This window comes from Bubalus kerabau, chromosome 5 (genome assembly GCF_029407905.1).
Source record: "Bubalus kerabau isolate K-KA32 ecotype Philippines breed swamp buffalo chromosome 5, PCC_UOA_SB_1v2, whole genome shotgun sequence".
NCBI classification, from domain to species: domain Eukaryota; kingdom Metazoa; phylum Chordata; class Mammalia; order Artiodactyla; family Bovidae; genus Bubalus; species Bubalus kerabau.
The window spans coordinates 33506104-33523954 of NC_073628.1; the positions used below are offsets into that span (position 1 = coordinate 33506104).

The following is a 17851-nucleotide window of genomic DNA, read 5'->3' on the forward strand; positions in this document are numbered from 1 at the left end:
CAGTTCAAAAGCATCAATTCTTCGGCGCTCAGCCTTCTTCACAGTTCAACTCTCACATCCATACATGACCACAGGAAAAACCATAGCCTTGACAAGACGGACCTTTGTTCGCAAAGTAATGTCTCTGCTTTTGAATATGCTATCTAGGTTGATCATAACTTTCCTTCCAAGGAGTAAGCGTCTTTTAATTTCATGGCTGCAGTCACCATCTGTAGTGATTTTGGAGCCCAGAAAAATAAAGTCTGACACTGTTTCCACTGTTTCCCCATCTATTTCCCATGAAGTGATGGGACCGGATGCCATGATCTTCGTTTTCTGAATGTTGAGCTTTAAGCCAACTTTTTCACTCTCCACTTTCACTTTCATCAAGAGGCTTTTCAGTTCCTCTTCACTATCTGCCATAAGGGTGCTACGTCTTGGCTATTGTAAATAGTGCTGCCATAAATACTGGGGTATCTTTTCAATTTAGAATGTTGTCCATACTCCCAGGGGTGGGATTACTAAATCACATGGCAACTCTTATATTTTTCTGAGGAATCTCCATACTGTTTTCCATACTGGGTGCATCAATTTACTTTCCTACTACCCAGGTAGGAGGGTTTCCTTTTCTTGACACCCTCTCCAGCATCTGTTATTTGTACTTTTTAATAATGGCCATTCTGATGGGTTTGAGGTGATACCTCATTGTAGCTTTGATTTCCATTTCTCTAATAATTAAGTGATACTGAGCATCTTTTCATGTGTCTATTGGCCATCTGTATGTCTTCTTTGGAAAAATGTCTATTTAGGTCTTCTGTCCCTTTTTCACTTGAGTTGTTTTTTTGTTATTGAGTTGTATGTGCTATTTGTATATTTTGAAAATTAAGCCCTTTTTGGTTGCATATTTTGCAGTCTGTAGGTTGTCTTTTCACTTTGTTTACGGTTTCCTTTGCTATAGAAAAGCTTATGAGTTTGATTAGGTCCCATTTGTTTATTTTTACCTTTATGTCTTTCCCTTGAAAGACGAACATAAGAAAATATTGGTATGATTTATGCCAGAGAATGTTTTGCCTATATTCTCTTCTAGGATTTTATGGTGTTCTGTCTTAAAATGTTTAAATCTTTAAGCCATTTTGGGTTTATTTTTGTGTATGGTGAAAGGGTGTGTTCTAACCTTAGCGATTTACATGTGGCTGTCCAGCTTTTCCAACACCACTTACTGAAGAGACTGTCTTTTCTCCATTGTATATTGTTGCCTCCTTTGTCAATGATTAACTGCCTATAGGTGTATGGGTTTATTTCTGAGCTCTCTATTCTGTGCCATTGATCCATATGTTTGTTTTTATGCCATTACCATGATCTGATTACTACAGATGTGTAGTGCTGTACAACATCTGGGAGGGTTATGTCCTCCCAGGATTTGTTCTTTTTCCTCAGGATTGCTTTGGTGATTTTGAGTCTTTTATAGATTCATACAAATTTTAGAATTATTTTAGTTCTGTGAAAAACTTCATGGGTAATTTGATAAAAATCACATTAAATCTGTAAACTGCTTTGGGGAGTATTGCTATTTGAACAATATTAATTTTTCCAATCCAAGAGCATAGGATATCTTCCCATTTTTTGAATCACTTTCAATTTCCTTTATCAACTTCTTATAGTTGTCAGCATATAAGCCTTTCACCTCAGTCAGGTTTATTCCTAAGTATTTCTTATACAATTTTAAAAGAAATTATTTTTTTATTTTCCTTTTCTCATATTTCACTGATAAGTTTAAATAAATGCAACAGATTACTGTATGTTAATCCTATATTCTGCCACCTTGTGTATTCATTTATCAGTTCTAGTAGTTTTTGTATGGAGTCTTTAGGGTTTTCTATATACAGTATCGTATCATAGTAAAATGACTATTTTACCTCTTCCATTTTAGAAACTTATTTTTCTCTTTCTTATCTAATTGCTGTGGCTAGGACTTTCAATAGTATATTGAATAGAAGTGGTGAGAGTGGACATCCTTGTCTTGTTCTAGATTTTAAAGGGAAGGCTTTAAGCTTTCACCACCGAGTATTGTGTTGGCTGCAGGTTTGTCATAAATGGCTTTTATTATCTTGAGATATATTTCCTCTATACCTACTTTGGTAAGAGTTTTTATCATGAATGGACGTTGAATTTTGTCAAATGTTTTTTCTCCATCATGTATCATATTGGCAATCTCTCTCTCATCTTGCTACAAGTTTATAAATTTTATTAATCTTCTTAAGAACCAACTTTTTATTTTTTCTGTTTGTGTCTTTTCTATGTCTTTGATTCCTTCTGTCTTTATTATCTCCTTCTTTTACTGAGAAAATATTTACTTAATTTTTTCTTAGATTTTTAAGGTAGAAACAATGAATACTAAACCAATCTTTCTTCTAAGATTTAAACTTAGAAATCTTCCTGTAAGTCCTGTTTAGCTATACCACAAAATTTTAGCTACTATACATGCATTATCCTTTAAAATATTTTCCAACCTCCTTTTTTTTTTTAATTTAATTGGAGGCTACTTACTTTACAATATTGAGGTGGTTTTGCCATACACTGACATGTATCCGCCAGGGGTGTACGTGTGTTCCCCATCCTGAACCCCCCTCCCACTTCCCTACCCATACCATCCCTCTGGGTCATCCAAGTACACGAGCCCTGAGCACCCTGTCTCATGCAATGAACCTGGACTGGTGGTCTGTTTCACATATGATAATATATATGTTTCAATGTTATTCTTTCAAATCATCCCAACCTCACCTTCTCCCTCAGAGTCCAAAAGACTGTTCTGTACATCTGTGTTTCTTCTGCTGTCTCCCATATAGGGTTATCATTACCATCTTTCTAAATTCTATATATATGCATTAGTATACTGTATTGGTGTTTTTCTTTCTGGCTTACTTCACTCTGTATAATAGGCTCCAGTTTCATCCACCTCATTAGAACTGATTCAAATGTATTCTTTTTAATGGCTGAGTAATATTCCATTGTGTATATGTACCACTGCTTTCTTATCCATTAGTCTGCTGATCTAGGTTGCTTCCATATCCTGGGTATTATAAACAGTGCTGCGATGAACATTGGGATACATGTGTCTCTTTCAATTCTGGTTTCCTCGGTGTGTATGCCCAGCATTGGGATTGCTGGGTCCTAAAGCAGTTCTATTTCCAGTTTTTTAAGGAATCTCCACACTGTTCTCCATAGTGGCTGTACTAGTTTGCATTCCCACCAACAGTGTAAGAGGGTTCCCTTTTCTCCACACCCTCTCCAGCATTTATTGCTTGTAGACTTTTGGATAGCAGCCATTCTAACTGGTGTGAAATGGTACCTCATTGTGGTTTTGATTTGCATTTCACTGATAATGAGTGACGTTGAGCATCTTTTCATGTGTTTGTTAGCCATCTGTATGTCTTCTTTGGAGAAATGTCTATTTAGTTCTTTGGCCCATTTTTTGATTGGATCATTTATTTTTCTGGAATTGAGCTGTAGGAGTTGCTTGTATATTTTTGAGATTAGCTGTTTGTCAGTTGCTTCATTTGCTATTATTTTCTCCCATTCTGAAGGCTGTCTTTTCACCTTGCTTAGTTTCCTTTGTTTTGCAAATGAAAAATGTTTTAAGTTTAATTAGGTCCCATTTGTTTATTTTTGATTTTATTTCCATTACTCTGGGAGATGGGTCATAGAGGATCCTGCTGTGATTTATGTCAGAGAGTGTTTTGCCTATGTTTTCCTCTAGGAATTTTATAGTTTCTGGTCTTATGTTTAGACCTTTAATCCATTTTGAGTTTATTTTTGTGTATGGTGTTAGAAAGTGTTCTAGTTTCATTCTTTTACAGGTGGTTGACCAGTTTTCCCAGCACCACTTGTTAAAGAGATTGTCTTTTCTCCATTGTATATTCTTGCCTCCTTTGTCAAAGATAAGGTGTCCACAGGTGTGTGGATTTATCTCTGGGCTTTCTATTTTGTTCCATTGATCTATATTTCTGTCTTTGTGCCAGTACCATACTGTCTTGATGACTGTGGCTTTGTAGTAGAGCCTGAAGTCAGGCAGGTTGATTCCTCCAGTTCCATTCTTCTTTCTCAAGATTGCTTTGGCTATTCGAGGTTTTTTGTATTTCCACACAAATTATGAAATTATTTGTTCTAGCTCTGTGAAGAATACTGTTGGTAGCTTGATAGGGATTGCATTGAATCTATAGATTGCTTTGGGTAATATACTCATTTTCACTATATTGATTCTTCCAATCCATGAACATGGTTTATTTCTCCATCTATTTGTGTCCTCTTTGATTTCCTTCATCAGTGTTTTATAGTTTTCTATATATAGGTCTTTTGTTTCTTTGGGTAGATATATTCCTAAATATTTTATTCTTTTCATTGCAATGGTGAATGGAACTGTTTCCTTAATTTCTCTTTCTGTTTTCTCATTGTTAGTGTATAGGAATGCAAGGGGTTTCTGTGTGTTAAGTTTGTATCTGGCAACTTTACTATATTCACTGATTAGCTCTAGTAATTTTTTGGTGGAGTCTTTAGGGTTTTCTACGTAGAGGATCATGTCATCTGCAAACAGTGAGAGTTTTACTTCTTCTTTTCCAATCAACCTCCTTTATGATTTATTTTTTTAACACTCAAGTGTTAAGAAATAAACTAATTTCTGGAATCTAGAGGTATTTATGGATGTCATATTAATTTTTGTCTCTAATTTTTCTGTGGTCATGGAATATATTCTGTAAGATTTCAGTCTTCTGAAATTCATCTATCGATGACACTTTCTACATCTTTTTATTTTACGCATTCTTTACTGAAATTTTACATCATTTTTACTACTTTTGTGTTTTAAAATTAATGCTTGCTTTATAAGTGATTGAATCCCTGCCTTTATTATATATGTATATTTTCCAGTGAGATTTTAATTACTGCATGTTTTCTCTTTATCATTTAGTGTCATTTCTTTTCAGTTTAGAGAAGTCCCTTTAATATTTCATGCAGAGCAAGTATAGTGGCAATAAACTTCTTTAGCTTTTGTTTATCCTAAAAATTCTTAATCTCTCCTTAATTCTGAATGTTAAACTAGCTGTGCAGAGTCTGTGATGCCAAGTTTTTCCTTTCAGCACTTTTAGTATATCATGACACTCCTTTATTACCCCGAGTTACTTTTCTCTTGCTGCTTTAAGGATTCTCTTTATTCTTAACTTCTACCATTTTAGTTGCAATGTGTCTTATGTGTGTGTCTCTTTGGGTTCATCTTATTCGGAGCTCTTCGGGCTTCCTGGACCCAGAGGTCTGTTTGCTTCCCCAGATTAGGAAATTTTTAGTCACTATTTCTTAAAATCATTTTTCTGGTCCTTTCTTTCTTCCCCTTCTGTGACCCATATAATGCAAATGTTATTCCACACAATGTTGTCCTAAAGGCAACATATGGTATCTTCACTTTTTAAAATTCTTCATTTTCCTGCTCTGTCTGAGCGAGTCCCACCATTTTATCTTTTAGCTTGCTCATTCGTTTTTCCACCTCATCTACTCTGCTGTTGAGCACCTCTAGTGTATTTTTCAGTTTAGTAATAACTTCTCTTTGGTACTGTATTTTCTATCTCACTCTTAAAGTTCTCACTATGTTTATCCTTTCCTGAGTTTGATGAGCATATTTATGATCATTATACTGAAGTCCATCAGGTGGACTGCTTATCTCAGTTTCATTTAGTTGTTTTTCTGAGGTTTCTGTCTTGTTCATTTGATTGGACTATATTCCTCTGTCTTCTCATTTTCCTTAATTCTGTTTCTATGAATTAGGTAAATCAGCTCTCTCTCCCAGGCTGTTGAAAGGATTATCATGTACTCTATTTGAAGAAACATGCCAGGTACACTTGAAAATACTGTATATTCTGTAGTTATTGGGTAAAATGTTATATGCCAGTTAGGTCAAAGTGGCTGAAAGTGTTCAGATTTCTATATTCATTCTTGTTTTATTTTTTGTGTTTAATTGGTATTTTAAGTACTAAGTGAAAAATATTAAAATCTCCAACTATGATCTCTTTCAGTTGTTGACTAACATGTTCTGAAACTCTTTTACTAACTGAAACCAGTTATAACTACAATGTCTTCCCTGATATACTGACATTTTCATCATTATGAAATCTTTGTTTCCAGTAATTTTCCGTTTTACAGTTTATTTTTTCAGAAAATATTTTTTATATTTATTGTTTGCATGGCAGATCACTGTCCCATCCTTTCACTCTGTATTCTATTTGAACCTTTGTATTTGAAACATTTGTTTTGTAGACAGCATATGGTTGGGTCTTGCTTTTTTCCTATCTTGCATGAAGTCTCTACTTTTGAGTATTTGTTTCATTGATATTTAATGATTAACAAAGTAGTTGAATTAATGATGACCATGTTTCAACTTGTCTCCTATTTGTTTCATATGTTATTCTTCCATCCTTTGTCCTTTTTTCTCTAAATTCACCTACTCTAAAGAGATATTCTCCTGCTGGCATTGAAGAAAAATCTGCTGCATTTTGAGAGGACAAAATGATGAGGACAGGATACGATTTCTAAACTCAAATCAAAACCCAGTCAACAGTAATCATGAAAACAAGAGCACTTTAGTCTCACAACTTTAAGGAACTAATATCAGTCAATAACCAGTGATCTTGCAAGCAGAATCTAAGTCTCAGATGAGATTGCTGCCAAGGCGAACACCTCAGTGTTAGCCTGGTGAGACTCTATGAGGAGGACCAGACAAACACATGCTTAGACTCCTGACCCACACACTCTGAGATGATAAATTTCTGTTGTACTGAGCTACCAAATTTGTGGTAACTTATTCTGTATCAATAAAAACCTAATATATACAGAAATATAGGAGGAGGAGCCAAGATGGCGGAGGAGTAGGATGGGGAGAACACTTTCTCCCCCACAAATTCATCAAAAGAGCATTTAAACGTCGAGTAAATTCCACAAAACAACTTCTGAATGCCGGCAGAGGACATCAGGCACCCAGAAAAGCAACCCAACTCTTCGAAAGGAGGTAGGAAAAAATATAAAAGACAAAAAAAGAGACAAAAGAGGGAGGGACGGAGTTCCCTCCCAGGAAGGGAGTCTTAAAAAGAGAGAAGTTTCCAAACACCAGGAAACCTTCTCACTGCCGAATCTGTGCCCAGCTTTGGAAGCACAGAGGGCAACATAAAAGGGAGAAAAAAAATAAATAAATAATTAAAAATCGCAGATTGTGAGCCCTACGGTAACTCCCCCAGCGGAGAAGCAGCGCAGACGCCTGCACACGCCATTAGCAAGCGGGGGCTGAGCAGGGAAGCGCAGCGCGGGCTGTGTCCCTTAGAGTAAGAATCGGCCCAAATGTCCTGAGCGCTATCTGAGCGAAATAATTTGGGCTAGCAAACCAGACTGTGGGATATCTACCACGCGAAAAGCCAGCCCTAACCTAAGACACCGCCAGGCCCGTGCACAGAACAAAGGACTGAACAGAGATAGCCGGTTGCAGACCTTTCCCCTCCAGTGACAGGCAGCCAGAGCCGGAAGGGGGCAATTGCAGCCCAAGAGAGACGCTATCTATAAAACTGTAAGCAGGCTTCTTTGCTAACTAAAACTTCTTGGGGGTCTGGACGGTCAACATCTGCCTGAGAAGGTGCGCCGGTTTTACTCCCAGATAACCGAGTGGCGGGGAGGCGATAAGTCGCAGCATTGGCGCCCGCCAAACACATCACCTGAGCTGCTCGGATCTGGGAAGAGCACAAAACGCAGGCCCAACCAAGTCTGCGCCTCTAAGGACTACCCGAGTGCCGGAACCTGAGCAGCTTGGACCTGGGAGCTCAGCCCAGGGCCGGACTCTGATTGTTCCCGGCGGAACAACCTAGAGCCCGAGCAGTGTGGGCAGGGAGGCTACACGCGCCGTGAGCGGGGGCAGACCCAGTGTGGCTGAGGCACTGCGAGCGCACGCCAGTGTTATTTGTTTGCAGCATCCCTCCCTCCCTCCCCACAGCGCGACTGAACAAGTGAGACTAAAAAAAAAAAAAAAAAAAAGTGTCCTCCACCATCCCCTTTGTGTCAGGGCGGGAACCAGACACTGAAGAGACCAGCAAACAGAAGAAGCTATAACAGAGGGAAACGCCTTGGAAGCTACAGGCCATAGATTAAAACCCTGTGGTTACTACGGACTATATAGGAAGGGGCCTATAGATCTTGAGAAATATAAGTTGGACCAAGGAACTAGCCAAAAATGAACTGAACCCACAATACTCACAAAAAAAACAGAGAAAGACCTAGATATATTTTAACTATTTTTACGATCAATCTTTCTTTTCTTTTTTTTTTTTAAATTTTTTTAAAAAAAATTTTAAGTCCTCTATTGTCCTTTAATTTTCACTTTTATAACCTATTACTTTGCAAAAAACAAAAAACAAAAAAAGACCCTATTTTTTTCTTCTTCAGCAAACTTCATATATATATTTTATAATTTTTTGACCGTGTTTTGTTTTTTTTTTTCTTTTTCTTCTTTTCTTTAACATTGTATTTTTGAAATTCCAAACTCTACTCAAGATTTTTAATTTATGCTTTTTGGTATTTGATATCAATTTTGTACCTGCATTTTATTTATAATTTTTGCGACATTGTTTTTGTTGGTTTGTTTGTTTTCTCTCTTTATTTTTCTTCTTCTTTTTTTTAACATTGTATTTTTGAAATTCCAAACTCTACTCTAGATTTTTAATTTTTGCTTTCTGGTATTAGTTATCAATTTTGTACCTGTAGTTTCTTTATAATTTTCACGACCTTGTTTGTTTTTCTTTGTTCGTTTTTTCTCTTTCTTTTCCTTCTTCTTTTCATTAACATTGCATTTTTGAAATTCCAAACTCTACTCTAGATTTTTAATTTTTGCTTTTATGTATTTGTTACCAATTTTGTACCTTTAAGAACCCAATCTTCAGGACCCATTTTTCACTAGAGAACGAGATTACTGGCTTGACTGCTCCCTCTCCCTTTGGACACTCCGTTTTCTCCACCAGGTTGGATTACTGGCTGGATCTGTCTCCCTCCTTTTCATTTCCCCCTTTGATCCTTCTGGCCACCTCTGTCTCCTGCCTCCTTCTTCTCTTCTCTGTATAACTCTGTGAACATCTCTGAGCGGTCCAGTTGTGGAGTGCACATAAGGAAGTGACTACTGGCTAGCCCACTCTCTCCACTATTGATTCCACCTCATCTCATTTGGGTCACCTCTAACTCCCCCCTCCCTCTTCTCTTCTCCATGTAACGCTGTGAACCTCTCTGAGTGACCCTCACAGTAGAGAAACTTTTCATCTTTAACATAGATGTTTTATCAATGATGCTGTATAGAAGGAGAAGTTCTGAAACTACTGTAAAAATAAGACCGATAACTGGAAGTAGGAGGCTTAAGTCCAAACCCTGACTCTAGGGAACTCCTGACTCCAAGGAACATTAATTGACAGGAGCTCATCAAACGCCTCCATACCGACACTGAAACCAAGCACCACACAAGAGCCAACAAGTTCCAGGGCAAGACATATCAAGCAAATTCTCCAGCAACAAAGGAACACAGCCCTGAGCTTCAAGATACAGGCTGCCCAAAGTCACCCCAAAACCATAGACATCTCATAACTCATTACTGGACATTTCATTACACTCCAGAGAGAAGAAATACAGCTCCATCCACCAGAACATCGACACAACCTTCCCTAACCAGGAAACCTTGACAAGCCACCTGTACAAACCCACACACAGTGAGGAAACACCACAATAAAGAGAACTCCACAAACTGCCAGAATACAGAAAGGACACCCCAAACTCAGTAATTTAAACAAGATGAAGAGACAGAGGAATAGCCAGCAGATAAAGGAACAGGATAAATGCCCACCAAACCAAACAAAAGAGGAAGAGATAGGGAATCTACCTGATAAAGAATTCCGAATAATGATAGCGAAATTGATCCAAAATCTTGAAATTAAAATGGAATCACAGGTAAATAGCCTGGAGGCAAGGATTGAGAAGATGCAAGAAAGGTTTAACAAGGACTTAGAAGAAATAAAAAAGAGTCAATATATAATGAATAATGCAATAAGTGAAATTAAAAACACTCTGGAGGCAACAAATAGTAGAATAACAGAGGCAGAAGATAGGATTAGTGAATTAGAAGAGAGAATGGTAGAAATAAATGAATCAGAGAGGATAAAAGAAAAACGAATTAAAAGAAATGAGGACAATCTCAGAGACCTCCAGGACAATATTAAACGCTACAACATTCAAATCATAGGGGTCCCAGAAGAAAAAGACAAAAAGAAAGACCATGAGAAAATACTTGAGGAGATAATAGTTGAAAACTTCCCTAAAATGGGGAAGGAAACAATCACCCAAGTCCAAGAAACCCAGAGAGTCCCAAACAGGATAAACCCAAGGCGAAACACCCCAAGACACATATTAATCAAATTAACAAAGATCAAACACAAAGAACAAATATTAAAAGCAGCAAGGGAAAAACAACAAATAACACACAAGGGAATACCCATAAGGATAACAGCTGATCTTTCAATAGAAACTCTTCAAGCCAGGAGGGAATGGCAAGACATACTGAAAATGATGAAAGAAAATAACCTACAGCCCAGATTATTGTACCCAGCAAGGATCTCATTCAAGTATGAAGGAGAAATCAAAAGCTTTTCAGACAAGCAAAAGCTGAGAGAATTCTGCACCACCAAACCAGCTCTCCAACAAATACTAAAGGATATTCTCTAGACAGGAAACACAAAAACGGGTGTATAAATTCGAACCCAAAACAATAAAGTAAATGGCAACGGGATCATACTTATCAGTAATTACCTTAAACGTAAATGGGTTGAATGCCCCAACCAAAAGACAAAGACTGGCTGAATGGATACAAAAACAAGACCCCTACATATGCTGTCTACAAGAGACCCACCCCAAAACAGGGGACACATACAGACTGAAAGTGAAGGGCTGGAAAAAGATTTTCCATGCAAATAGGGACCAAAAGAAAGCAGGAGTAGCAATACTCATATCAGATAAAATAGACTTTAAAACAAAGGCTGTGAAAAGAGACAAAGATGGTCACTACATAATGATCAAAGGATCAATCCAAGAAGAAGATATAACAATTATAAATATATATGCACCCAACATGGGAGCACCGCAGTATGTAAGGCAAATGCTAACAAGTATGAAAGGAGAAATTAACAATAACACAATAATAGTGGGAGACTTTAATACCCCACTCACACCTATGGATAGATCAACTAAATAGAAAATTAACAAGGAAACACAAACTTTAAACGATACAATAGACCAGTTAGACCTAATTGATATCTATAGGACATTTCATCCCAAAACAATGAATTTCACCTTTTTCTCAAGTGCACATGGAACCTTCTCCAGGATAGATCACATCCTGGGCCATAAAGCTAGCCTTGGTAAATTCAAAAAAATAGAAATCATTCCAAGCATCTTTTCTGACCACAATGCAGTAAGATTAGATCTCAATTACAAGAGAAAAACTATTAAAAATTCCAACATATGGAGGCTGAACAACACGCTGCTGAATAACCAACAAATCACAGAAGAAATCAAAAAAGAAATCAAAATGTGCATAGAAACTAATGAAAATGAAAACACAACAACCCAAAACCTGTGGGACATGATAAAAGCAGTCCTAATGGGAAAGTTCATAGCAATACAGGCACACCTCAAGAAACAAGAAAAAAGTCAAATAAATAACCTAACTCTATACCTAAAGCAACTAGAAAAGGAAGAAATGAAGAACCCCAGGGTTAGTAGAAGGAAAGAAATCTTAAAACTTAGAGCAGAAATAAATGCAAAAGAAACAAAAGAGATCATAGCAAAAATCAACAAAACCAAAAGCTGGTTTTTTGAAAGGATAAATAAAATTGACAAACCATTAGCCAGACTCATCAAGAAACAAAGGGAGAAAATCAAATCAATAAAATTAGAAATGAACATGGAGAGATCACAACAGACAACACAGAAATACAAAGGATCATAAGAGAGTACTATCAACAATTATATGCCAATAAAATGGACAACGTGGAAGAAATGGACAAATTCTTAGAAAAGTACAACTTTCCAAAACTCGACCAGGAAGAAATAGAAAATCTTAACAGACCCATCACAAGCACGGAAGTTGAAACTGTAATCAAAAATCTTCCAGCAAACAAAAGCCCAGGTCCAGACAGTTTCACAGCTGAATTCTACGAAAAATTTAGAGAACAGCTAACACCTATCCTGCTCAAACTCTTCCAGAAAATTGCAGAGGATGGTAAACTTCCAAACTCATTCTATGAGGCCACCATCACCCTAATGCCAAAACCTGACAAAGATCCCACAAAAAAAGAAAACTACAGGCCAATATCACTCATGAACATAGATGCAAAAATCCTTAACAAAATTCTAGCAATCAGAATCCAACAACACATTAAAAAGATCATACACCATGACCAAGTGGGCTTCATCCCAGGGATGCAAGGATTCTTCAATATCTGCAAATCAATCAATGTAATACACCACATTAAAAAATTGAAAAATAAAAACCATATGATTATCTCCATAGATGCAGAGAAAGCCTTTGACAAAATTCAACATCCATTTATGATAAAAAACTCTCGAGAAAGCAGGAATAGAAGGAACATACCTCAACATAATCAAAGCTATATATGACAAACCCACAGCAAACATTATCCTCAATGGTGAAAAATTGAAAGCATTTCCTCTAAAGTCAGGAACAAGACAAGGGTGCCCACTTTCACCATTACTATTCAACATAGTTTTGGAAGTTTTGGCCACAGCAATCAGAGCAGAAAAAGAAATAAAAGGAATCCAAATTGGAAAAGAAGAAGTAAAGCTCTCACTGTTTGCAGATGGCATGATCCTCTACATAGAAAACCCTAAAGACTCCACCAGAAAATTACTAGAACTAATCAATGACTATAGTAAAGTTGCAGGATATAAAATCAACACACAGAAATTCCTTGCATTCCTATACACTAATAATGAGAAAACAGAAAGAGAAATTAAGGAAGCAATTCCATTCACCATTGCAACGGAAAGAATAAAATACTTAGGAATATATCTACCTAAAGAAACTAAAGACCTATATATAGAAAACTATAAAACACTGGTGAAAGAAATCAAAGAGGACACTAACAGATGGAGAAATATACCATGTTCATGGATTGGAAGAATCAATATAGTGAAAATGAGTATACTACCCAAAGCAATCTATAGATTCAATGCAATCCCTATCAAGCTACCAACAGTATTCTTCACAGAACTAGAACAAATAATTTCACAATTTGTATGGAAATACAAAAAACCTCGAATAGCCAAAGCTATCTTGAGAAAGAAGAATGGAACTGGAGGAATCAACCTACCTGACTTCAGGCTCTACTACAAAGCCACAGTTATCAAGACAGTATGGTACTGGCACAAAGACAGAAATATAGATCAATGGAACAAAATAGAAAGCCCAGAGATTAATCCACGCACATATGGACACCTTATCTTTGACAAAGGAGGAAAGAATATACAATGGATTAAAGACAATCTCTTTAACAAGTGGTGCTGGGAACTCTGGTCAACCACTTGTAAAAGAATGAAACTAGAACACTTTCTAACACCATATACAAAAATAAACTCAAAATGGATTAAAGATCTAAACGTAAGACCAGAAACTATAAAACTCCTAGAGGAGAACATAGGCAAAACACTCTCTGACATACATCACAGCAGGATCCTCTATGACCCACCTCCCAGAATATTGGAAATAAAAGCAAAAATAAACAAATGGGACCTAATTAACCTTAAAAGCTTCTGCACATCAAAGGAAACTCAGCAAGGTGAAAAGACAGCCTTCAGAATGGGAGAAGATAATAGCAAATGAAGCAACTGACAAACAACTAATCTCGAGAATATACAAGCAACTCCTACAGCTCAACTCCAGAAAAATAAATGACCCAATCAAAAAATGGGCCAAAGAACTAAATAGACATTTCTCCAAAGAAGACATACAGATGGCTAACAAACACATGAAAAGAGGCTCAACATCACTCATTATCAGAGAAATGCAAATCAAAACCACTATGGGGTACCATTTCACACCAGTCAGAATGGCTGCGATCCAAAAGTCTACAAGTAATAAATGCTGGAGAGGGTGTGGAGAAAAGGGAACCCTCTTACACTGTTGGTGGGAATGCAAACTAGTACAGCCACTATGGAGAACAGTGTGGAGATTCCTTAAAAAACTGGAAATAGAACTGCCTTATGATCCAGCAATCCCACTGCTGGGCATACACACTGAGGAAACCAGAATTGAAAGAGACACGTGTACCCCACTGTTCATCGCAGCACTGTTTATAATAGCCAGGACATGGAAGCAACCTAGATGTCCATCAGCAGATGAATGGATAAGAAAGCAGTGGTACATATACACAATGGAGTATTACTCAGCCATTAAAAAGAATACATTTGAATCAGTTCTAATGAGGTGGATGAAACTGGAGCCTATTATACAGAGTGAAGTAAGCCAGAAAGAAAAACACCAATACAGTATACTAACGCATATATATGGAATTTAGAAAGATGGTAACAATAACCCTGTGTACGAGACAGCAAAAGAGACACTGATGTATAGAACAGTCTTATGGACTCTGAGAGAGAGGGAGAGGGTGGGAAGATTTGGGAGAATGGCATTGAAACATGTAAAATATCATGTATGAAACGAGTTGCCAGTCCAGGTTCGATGCTCGATACTGGATGCTTGGGGCTGGTGCACTGGGACGACCCAGAGGGATGGTATGGGGAGGGAGGAGGGAGGAGGGTTCAGGAATGGGGAACACATGTATACCTGTGGCGGATTCATTTTGATATTTGGCAAAACTAATACAATTATGTAAAGTTTAAAAAATAAAATTAAATTTAAAAAAAAATAAATAAATAAATAAAAGAAATATAATCTATCCAAATGAAGCACAGACATTAAACAGGCTAAAAATAAAAATGAACAGAGTTTCTAACTTATAGGAAACTAAGAAAGAAGGCAGAGGCAAAAAAAATTATGAAAATCAAAGACTGAAAATTTATCCAATTTGATAAAATTATACACTGATCTAAGGATCTCAGAAAACTCTAAGCAGGATGAACTCACACACACACACACTCACTCATATACACACTTAAACAAAACAAAATAAACTATAATAAAATTACTGAAAACCAATAATAAAAGAAGCAACCTTAAAAAGCAGCCAGAGAAAAATGACATATTACCAGTAGATGAACAATGATTTTTTAAATGGAAGATGTTTTTATAAGACTTTTCATAAGAAACTATATGAGACAGAAGACCAAGGATGAACTTCTTTAAAGGGCTGAAAAAATGTATCCTAAAGCTAGGGAGGTGATGAAAGCCGTCTGGAGGCATTAGGTGCAGCAGTATATGCCCATCTCGTAGGTGGTCATGGTACAAGATGTGAATTATGCTTAGTGTTAAAAGTTCTGTTCTCCTCAACCTAAATGAATCTGCGCTGTGGTTTTGGCTTCTTTTTGGTCATCTTTGTACCTTTTCTGATTCTGAACTCGTCCCCACCCCTTCTAGGAGTTGGGGTGAGCCCCTAGAAGTGTCTCTTGGAGGTACTGAAACAGCTTTTCAACACATTTACTTAGATCAAAAAAATAAATAAATAAAATTGGTTTCTTTAAATGGGCAACTGGAAACTCTATAAAAAACAGGAAATTTTTCAATTTCTTTCTTATTCACCTTATTTCCATATCATTTCAACATGGTGTGAAGCTGAGGTCAAGTTAACTGTACTTTTCTAAGGCATTTTAGACATGTCTTTTATCCCAATTTAAACAGATCTTAGAGTTTTCCTTCAAAACTTCTCTCATTCATGCATTCCTCAGCTATTCCATATTCTGTTCATTTCTTCACTGGATTATTGTTACAGGCTGAATTTTGTGCCCCACATTGATATGTTGAAGCCATAATCTCCAGGAACTGAAAATCTAACTATATATGGAAACTGGGCCTTTGAAGAGGTAGCTAAAACGAGGCCAATGGGGTTGGCCCTGATTCAATCTGACTAAAGTAGAAAAAATGTGAACACACACAGAGACACTGGGCAGTGGTGGGTAGAAGTGTGTGCACAGAAGAAAGGCTGTGTGAGGACACAGCAAGAAAGTGGCTATTGCAACCAAAGAAAAGAGGCTTCAGAGGAAACCAAACCTGCTGGCACATTGATCTTTCACCTCTAGCCTCCAGAACTATGAGAATAATCAACTTCTGTTATTTAAGCCCCCCAGTCTGTGGTATTTTGTTTTCATAGCCCTAGTGTACTAATATAACTACTAAAAATCATAAGGGAACTGGAACATGGCCTTCAGACTTCTTACCAGCTAGCAGAGTGATCTAAAAATCCATAGAACTCAGAGTTACTTGAGATCTCTCAGTCCCTTAAGAGATTTGAGTGAATTTGGCTTAAACCTTCAGTTTCACAGAATGAAATCCATTTCTTTTCATTTATTTCATTTAATTTCCTTTCATTTGAGTTGTTCTGCTGAATAATGTTATTCTGCTATTCTATCCTTTTACACAGAAGTCTAAGCATATTGCTGCTTTGTTTGAAACTCATGTGCCATTTCCTGATTGCTTATATGCAGAGCCTATGTTCTTTTCAGCATGCCCCCTCCACAGTTTTCTCCCTCCACCATTCAACATACATATCACAACTAAAGTCTCCTACAGCACCCAGCCCTGATGAGCGCGGCAGCCTCACTGTCTTATACCTAGGCATTTGGCCCAAAGGTATCAATTGCTATGCCTTTGCCAACTTCCTCACCACTCTCTGTGGGCCAGTCCTCTCGTCTCTTGATCCACCCTCCATAGACAACTTTCAGTTCCTTCAGTCTCTATCTCAGTGTTTGGCACAAAGTGGATACTCAATAACTATGTGATAAATAAATATATGAACCAGTGAACAAAAAATATCCATTTCAAAACTTTCCAAGGAATGTCAACACTTAGAAGATACAAGTCCACAATGAATCCTGATACCAGGGGCCCCCAGAATCTGTGCGCAACCTATTTATCCCAACTTCTCGGTGGTCCCCACTCCCCAATTTCAGACCTCCTTCAACTCTTGTCAGAAACATGAAGGCAGGCCCAGAATCCTGGAGGCAATGGGTAGGGATGATGAGAGTGGGCTTGGCCTCTAACTTTACCTGTGTGAATGCTGGTGCTCTTGAGTACTTTTTCTTTTTTGCTCTCTTTCCACCTGGAAGGAAGCAGAGTATCCATGAGCCTCACGGATCTACTACAAAATAGGCAACAATTCAAGGCAGTGGCCAGAAAAGAACATTATCCAGTTAAATTCTATGTTAAACAGAGGGTTTGTAATTTCCTCTTTTTTAAAGGATAACTCAAATGAGGAAAAAATCGGCATAATGAGATCTAAAGACCATGGTCTCTTCTAGCTAAAAATTCTTCTACTAGATGTTCCATCTTCCACCCTGAACTTTGGAATCTTGTAGCATTTTCCCCTCAAGAATTCTCGAATGTCATTTTCTCAGACAAATACAAAAACTATGGCCTGGAAAGTGGCAGTGACTTCCCCAGGGTCACCCAGCAACTACAGGAAAAAACAGGACCAAAACCCAGGTTTCCTGGAAGGTGAGCTTGCTCTGTACACAGCACCCCCATCCTGTGGAAGGTGGGAAGGGGGAGGCACTTGTTCTGAACAGCCTTCAACTCCAGTCCTCTCCCAACTGATCCACAGGGGATCTGCAGTAACAGGCTTTGATT

General features: G+C 37.5%; 1 protein-coding gene across 6 annotated transcripts in view; it reads right to left on the minus strand.

The window, feature by feature from the left end:
* LOC129652613 (glycerophosphodiester phosphodiesterase domain-containing protein 4-like) overlaps positions 1–17851 on the minus strand; it is a 181747-nt gene that overhangs the window by 15516 nt on the left and 148380 nt on the right. For all 6 annotated transcript variants that reach the window (XM_055581388.1, XM_055581386.1, XM_055581390.1 and 3 more), the window contains one exon: positions 17272–17324. In XM_055581388.1, the coding sequence (XP_055437363.1) occupies positions 17272–17324 (53 nt within the window). The remainder of the gene's footprint in view (positions 1–17271; positions 17325–17851) is intronic.